The sequence below is a fragment of the Anoplopoma fimbria genome, chromosome 18 (assembly GCF_027596085.1).
Source record: "Anoplopoma fimbria isolate UVic2021 breed Golden Eagle Sablefish chromosome 18, Afim_UVic_2022, whole genome shotgun sequence".
NCBI classification, from domain to species: Eukaryota; Metazoa; Chordata; class Actinopteri; order Perciformes; family Anoplopomatidae; genus Anoplopoma; species Anoplopoma fimbria.
Window position 1 is genome coordinate 6,322,992 of NC_072466.1, and position 7,871 is coordinate 6,330,862.

The 7,871-nt window shown below is 43.0% G+C and overlaps 1 protein-coding gene across 6 annotated transcripts in view; it reads right to left on the minus strand.

The window, feature by feature from the left end:
* The window catches only part of epb41l2 (erythrocyte membrane protein band 4.1 like 2), a 48,711-nt gene that overhangs the window by 31,477 nt on the left and 9,363 nt on the right, over nt 1-7,871 (minus strand). For all 6 annotated transcript variants that reach the window (XM_054618852.1, XM_054618850.1, XM_054618851.1 and 3 more), the window contains exons 2-4: nt 3,002-3,258; nt 2,689-2,874; nt 1,151-1,411 (exon numbers count right to left, since the gene is read on the minus strand). In XM_054618852.1, coding sequence (XP_054474827.1) covers nt 1,151-1,411; nt 2,689-2,874; nt 3,002-3,244 — 690 coding nt within the window. In that variant the 5' untranslated portion in view covers nt 3,245-3,258. The remainder of the gene's footprint in view (nt 1-1,150; nt 1,412-2,688; nt 2,875-3,001; nt 3,259-7,871) is intronic.

Sequence of the window (7,871 nt, forward strand, 5' to 3'; positions counted from 1 at the left end):
TAATAAACTGTTACAACAGCGCCTGTCAAACTGGCATGAAGAACTTGTGACGTGGTGAGGATCGGTGAGAATGTGTTTGAGTGTGTGTGTAGAGGGCTCTAGGGCACGTGCTTGTTAGGGAGTAGCAGATGCAGAAAACTAATCTGGTGGGACCCCCATAATCTCCCAGGTTACGGTGTGTGTGTGTGTGTGTGTGTGTGTGTGTGTGTGTGTGTGTGTGTGTGTGTGTGTGTGTGTGTGTGTGTGTGTGTGTGTGTGTGTAAATCCCCCCTTCCATCTGCAAGTCATTCCTTCCACTCTTCCACTTTTGGTCGTTCTGTCCATTCATTAAATATTGTTTAGAGTGAAGCTGGAAGGCAATCTTTCAATGCAATCTTTCAATGCAATCTTTGTGAGAAAAGTTGGTGTGTGTGTGTGTGTGTGTGTGTGTGTGTGTGTGTGTGTGTGTGTGTGTGTGTGTGTGTGTGTGTGTGTGTGTTGTTTTGTTTTGGTCACCAGACAAGCCCCTGTGGCGTGCTCTGCATTTATCCCCTTGACCACGCCCTTAAAAATGTGAGCGGGTGCTTCTGCCATTTCTGCACAGAGTTAGAAAGTTAAATACCCCCACGCTCATACACACACGCACACAGACGCACACAGACGCACACACACACACACACACATATCTGATCCTATTAGCAATTACATCATTGACACAATGGCACTCACGTGTGGCCTAAATGACCAGCAGGAGAACATAAGAAGAACAGAGTGTCTGTCCAAATGAAACCTCCCTTTGTAAAAGAAAACGTCCAATCAGCCACTCAAACATAGCAAATATAGAAATGCTGATAGCTATAGGGACTATTTTATCTCGCACCCTGACACTATCCCAAGATAAAGTTGAAGTGGAGAGCTACGTCCGTGCTCTCACACATTCTCCATTTCAGCCGTAACACATTGGTTTGATCCCATGTGACCAGAACAGACCTGACCTCCATCCACTCATGTTTCTTATCCAAACAGATGTTATGGAAATGCTCTACATTGTGTGTGTGTGTGTGTGTGTGTGTGTGTGTGTGTGTGTGTGTGTGTGTGTGTGTGTGTGTGTGTGTGTGTGTGTGTGTGTGTGTGTGTGTGTGTGAGTCACAGAGTCTCGTCAACGTCTTACCTCCACCTCACAGGTGAAGTCGGTCCCGTCCAGGAGGGTCACGTGACACACCATCAGCTTCATCCTGGCCTTCCTCACCAGGCGAAGAGGAGACTGGAAAATAGAAGTCTGGCCTTCTCCTCCTCCTTCTCCTCCCTCCTCCTCTTTACCTTCCTGCTCCTCCTCCTTCTTCTGCTCCTCTGCTCCTTCACCCTCTGCTCTCACTGGGGTTTCCTCTGGACCTTTCTCAGCAGTCTCTTCAACCTTCTCCTCCTTGGCGGGCTTGACGGAGTGCGGGAGGTGTAAGAGAAGAAAAAAAAAAAGAAAGTGAGAAATCATGTCCAACCACAGTTAAACAGTGTTCCCCTCTGTGGCCATCATGAAAAAGTGTACAGTCCCAAAGTAACCTCCTAAAATCCGTCCGTCCAAACTGAGCCAGAGGGGAGACTTTGTTCTCTCGATCGCTCTCCTTTTCCTAATTCCTCCTTCTAGTCCAGAATCTGCTCTTAGAAACTGCAGGCGTTTATTTTGGCCTGATTAGTGAAATGCTGATGTCACTGGGTGGGCCTGGGTGTCTTAATGTGATCACTGGATGGAACAGTTTATGTGTGTGCATGTGTGTGCGTGCGAGGCAGAATGGAGAGAGCAGCAGTTTCACACAGTCGGCGTGTGCTGCTGTGAATATTTACGTGTACCGTTGCACTGATTTGCCCACTGTGAAAGAAGCTATCTGACTAGTTATTCAACAACATCTCATCCCTGGGTTTATTATTTAATGTGAAAATTAGTAACATAAGGAAGTCTGCGTGTTCCGCAACAGTACTTGGCTGAAATTTGTTCGGACAAAATACTTAGTTCTAGTTTCACCTCTGTGATTACAAACAAACTAGCAGCAGTTTGTTGTAGGGTAAATATATGCCAATGAATAAGGTCAATTATGATGCCTTATTAAAACTCATTCAAACATCTTTTGTTACTCTTTTCCCAATAGAATCTTCATGGTCCAGCTATTTCTCGTATATTTATTGAACAGCACAAAACTCTTGTTGTTTAATTAAAGTGAACAACATTATGTAGGCATTTCTTCTGGAAATCAGTATGATTATAGGTGATCCAAACTGCTGATGCTGCTTTTCCAACGCAAATGATCATGTTAAAGAAATAACATAACATAACAAATCTTTTTTTGTTACATTTGGACAAAAAAGCTGTTCTCCCTGCTTCCAGTCTTTATGCTAAGCTTAGCAAACTTCTATCACAACCTTTTAGCATTCAGCAGTACACGAAGTCTTTGTCAAGATAATACTTGTCACTATCTGTATATTTCAAATAGTAGTCATATTGAAATGAAGTTTCTGTTTAGGTTAGTTTTTATGCTTTCGCATGTTATTTTGCACCCTCTCTTTTCTTACCCGTCTCCCTCTACCTGTCATTAAAGAACTCATATTAAGGCTGTGTAATGGGAGAATTAAATACAGACAGATCCACGCCTGTGAATCTGTAAGCGGTCTACTTTATCTTTCCAGCATGAGGACTGATACGCTACGTCCGACCAATACCTCAGTGTCTGCGCTGGCGTTGGAATGAGACTCTGCTTCTTTTTCCTTCACCAACTTCACCGCCTCCTTCTCTTCCACTTCCTCTTCCTCTGCGTGACCGTTCACTTCCGGGGCAGACTCGTCCTCGTTCTGTGTCGCCTTGGTAACGGCTTCCTCTGTGGGCGGCACCTCCTTGGTCGGAGAGGTCTTCATGGGTCAGAAGAAAAAAAAAAAAAAAAAAAAAAAAAGGACAGACATTAATAACCCAACCAAAATATGAATTATTTAAGTTATGATTAGAACATAAAACAATTGTCTATTATGAGATTTTCACCTGGCTCTGAGACTTCTGCTTCTTAAGCCATGTTGGCAGGTATCGAGCTATTCCTTTCCCCTCTTTGCCCTCCTTCTCCTTCTCTTTCTCCTTCTCCTTCTCCTCTCCCTCGGCGTTGGCTACTTCCTGGGTCTCTTCCGCCGCCTTCTCCGATTGGTCCGATTGATCCGATTGGTCCGGCTGAGTGGCTGACTCCTCGGCTTTCTCCTTCACCTCTGTCTCAGAGCCGGGTTCTGTTGTCATGGTGACACGTCAACCTGCAGAGCGAGGAAGGAGGAAGTTAGATTTGATTTTAGCGATGGAGGATGGAGCGTTTCTTATTATTTTATTTATATATATATATATATATATATATATATATATATATATATGTGATACATAGATTTTATTTGAAGTCATTGGAACAGAAATTTTAATAATATTCTGTTGTTTTCATACGTGATTATGTGATTAGCATCAGAGAGCTGGAGAGAAAAAATAAAATAAAAATCAGACTGCCCCACTGAATATGGCACATATACAAATCTTTCATGGCACGCAACTTGAATTTTGGTCTGGGATATCTTTTATAAATGAGCCACATGGTCCGATGTTATCTTCTTTGACAACGACCACTATTTCCTGTTTCAGTGGGAGTGAGACAGAATGGTAGACAAAGAAAAACATATCTGAAAACACAAAATAATTAGGTCCTTTAGTCATGTCATCCAGGGAATATAAACACAAATATTAAATATATTAGTGTTATATAAGCTATCTGATTCTAGCCATTTGGCTCACGGCCGTTAGCACATGAGCTCATGGCTGTTTGAAACATTAGCTCTCGGGTTGAAGTCGTCAGAGTCTCTTTTACACAAGTAGACAAAAGAAAAAAAAAAAACCACAACAGTTTAGGATGTCATTATGTCACACAACCAGTTTCATCTGGGTCAACAGCTGGTTACATGGAGTCACACACGCACACACACACACACACACACACAGAAAGAGGGGAAATTACTCAATTCTTATTATCTGAGTCATTGGTTTTACCCCGCAGCTGTGGTCAACACACACACACACACATACACACACACACGCACACACACATACATACATACATACACACACACACACACACACAGAGACTCTTCAACCCAAATATCTTTGGCAGCGCTGTCCACACACACCCTCTCACAGCAACGTAGTAATTCCGCATGACACTAATTTGCTGCTAACACTAGATGACCATGACGTTGGTCCTGAGGTGAAGTGGAGGTCGGGATATGCAAACCTGTCCAATAAGGTAGTCTACCTACAAACACAGTGTGCTTTGGTCTAGTGTGTGTGTGTGTGTGTGTGTGTGTGTGTGTGTGTGTGTGTGTGTTTATAGTGTGTTCCTACATAAGCAGCAACATGAATCACACACTATTAAATCATTTTCATCAGCGTTCCTTTCAATCGTTCTTAATCTTCCTCAGCCTGTTCCTCCCCCTCTAATTCTATTATTCATCATCTTCTGCATTTTGTTTTCTGACCCATCTTACTCTCTTTTTTTCTACCTTTTGCTACCTTCAATAAGAGAGGTCACACACACACACACACACACACACACACACACACACACACACACACACACACACACTGCAGCAGTGGTGCGTAGGGAGGGGGGGAGTAAAAATAGAAACAGGTCTCCTTACGCATGATCGGCTAATGAGGGGAGGATGGGAGGGGGATGGATGGAGAGAGGTGAGCATGTAGGTGAATGAGAATGTCAAATATAATGCTGCGTGTGCTCGTGTAGATAAGAAGAACAGACACGAATACAACTGAGTTATAGTTTATAAAGAGGGAATCCCAGAGACATTGCACAACAAACAGCACTCCCTAGATCACTGGTTCCTGTTCCTTTCCTATTTTCATTTTTAATCAGGTCAAGGATAAAAAAAAAAAAATGTGGCCGTAGGGAAGGAAATATCATAATAATATAATAATATATATATATAGATGCTCTTTTTAGTCCAGAATGAAATATCTCAACAACTTTTGGATGGATCCTTTGACTCTCCATTTAATGCCACCAGCAAATGTGGCAAGTTTTTCATGGTTCTAAGAGGATAAATCTTATTGACTCTGGTGATTTAGTCCATGTTGAACCCCATGACCTGAGTTTGTAGTGTGCAAGAATTTGGGAAATGTTTGAAGTGTGCAGGCTGCAATCTGTGCCGGTAATCCAAATACATGGAGCATGTTTTTGTCCCTGCGTACCAGACGATTTGATCGATTTGCTTAATCAAAACGGATCTGTAACTACCTACTTAACGCCGCTCCCCCTCCTCTGACACACTGAGGTTCTCAATGGACTCGCTAACAGTGCATCTATGTGTTTGTGTGAGTTGGCATCAGAGTGCAGCTTTTTGGGAGATGTTTTCGTCACGGCCTCTTAGGCCCTCTTTAAATCTCTCTCTCTCTCTCTCTCCCCCCCACCGGGAAGCTTGTTCTACCTCTCTCACAACTTTCTAACTCACCCTCTCCTCTCTCTCTGTCTCTTTTTTTCTTTTTCTCTAAATCTCTGCACTCATCTCTCTCCCGGGCCTCCCTTTTTCAACCCCCGCCTCTCTTCTTCCCACAGTCCATATAAACAATACCAGAATACCTGTGTTAAACATGCTGTCAGCAGACCTGCATCAACTCATCTCCTGTGTGGAAGTTGATGAATTATTATAAATCAGATGTTTTTTTGTTTTGTTTTTTTTAATCTAGGAAGTTAAAAACTGGAAAAAAAATGCAAGTATTTCAGAGTAAAGAAGCAGCGTTCAAGTAACCCAGTAGTCCAAATAAGCCAGAAATAAACTCGAGACACACAGCTAGTCCAACCAGATGTTTTCTACCAGGTATTTCTGTGTTTGTCTACATGCTTTTTTTCTGATTCAACAACACTTCATCATTCTTTCCATCTGTTTATCTCACTCAGTATATCTCAATTTATTTCCTCATCTGATCATAGACTATAATCTTACATATTTGCCGGCTTCTTGTTCTTGAAAGCAGCTTATCTGCATTTGTTTTAGTGTTATTTTGATGGTATTCTTAATTAATCTGATTATCTGCTTAACTCAAATCAGATTATGATGATGTTTTTCTTGACACAAATTCCACCTGCTGCAAGTATTCGACAAACAGCTGTTGCACATGACCGTCACAGCGTAGATGAAACATTAACTTATACGGGTGACGACAATGACTGTACCCTTTAACCTTTACCTCAGAGAAACAGCTCCTTTAGGCTTTACCGCTGTACACAAGACACTAAATCCAGCTTTTCAACATCTGGTACAATTATCAAATAAATGGTTGAATGAAAGGAACTGATCAACACAACTCATGACCTTACCTATCGTTGCTTCTCTCGCTCCCTCTTTCCTCCCTGTAACTCCTTTTGTCTCTTCTTTTCACCTCCTGTTTCCTTTGTGTTTGATCTCACTGTCTAGAACTCTCGTTCGCCTCTTTCTGCCTTTCTTCTTCACTTCCCACTTCTTAGCAAATGCCTGGCCTACAAACCGTCAGTGACATTTTCTCTCTCTTCCATCCTCTCTCGTCTCGTCTCGTGTCTCTCTCTCTCTCTCTCTCGGAGCTCTGCCTCTGCCTCCCTCGGGAGTATCGCTCGGAGAAACAAGGGCAGGGAAAGAGAGGGAGGAGGGGGGGAGGAACTGGAGATGGTGAGGAAGAGTGTGTGAAAAGAGGGATGAGAGAGGTGAAAGATGGATGGAGAGAGAGAGAGAGAGACCACGCCTACTGTGCCATATTACTAATGGACACTAGCATGAACAATCCACAATCCCTCGGAGAATCTCTACAACTCAGAGCCATTAACTCACAAACTTGACCTGCTATGTTCTGCAATTACATTCTTTAAAAGGAAAGAAAACATTACTGAATGAATTAAAATTAAACACAGACGTTCCTGCTTATCTATTTTAACAAATAAATCCCTGCTGACTTTTATGTACCCTTTTACTGACCAGATTCCCCATATGAGACGGTTTAACCCCTCTGTGACACTGTATTGCACGAATACAAACACTTGCGCTCTCCCGCTTACAACTTTATTGCTGTCTGTCTGGGTTTTATGGGTTGTCGTCATAGCAACAACAACAACTTCCTGACCTGGTCCGCGGCCGAGGGATATGATTTTATGGAGGGGCAGACACGGGAGTGAGTGCAGGAGTCAAGAAATGGAGGGAAAGGACGGAGTAAGCTTACTGGCTTACTACTACTACTACTACTACTACTACTACTACTATCTGATGAAGCAGATATGATAACTCTCGGCCTAATAAATAAAACATACACCAACCGCCCAGCTCGCTATAAGGGGCAGGCCGGGGGGGGACGGGTTTCCATGGCAACGACATGCACGCACTACAACAATAAATCCCCATGGAGACAAGAGATTACCACGGCAAAAAAAAAAATTACAGATTAGTGGACGAGCGTGGAAGTGACAATAGAGATTATACCCGTACCTAAACCCATTTTCAGACCACATCCGATTTACAGCAGGTTTTTACATGCAGGACCCGCAGCAGCTACTTCACTCCCCTCCCCTCCCCTCGTCCCTGCTGATGCACCACACCCACTAGATAAAGGGTGCTCGGCTTACAGCGGGCCTATTAATGACACTCTGTGATGCTCGTATCCATCCGCTGTATGTCATTTTTCTGCCAGGCCAGAAGCTTTAGCTAGGATGTTGTGTCAAGCTTTTTTTTTGTGTTGTGAATTTCGAGATGCGGAACAACAATCAAACAGAGCATCTAGTACTCGATCCTCTACATCAAGACAATCAAGGGAGGAACAAGTAAAACCATTGCATCCCTGTTAAACCACTTCA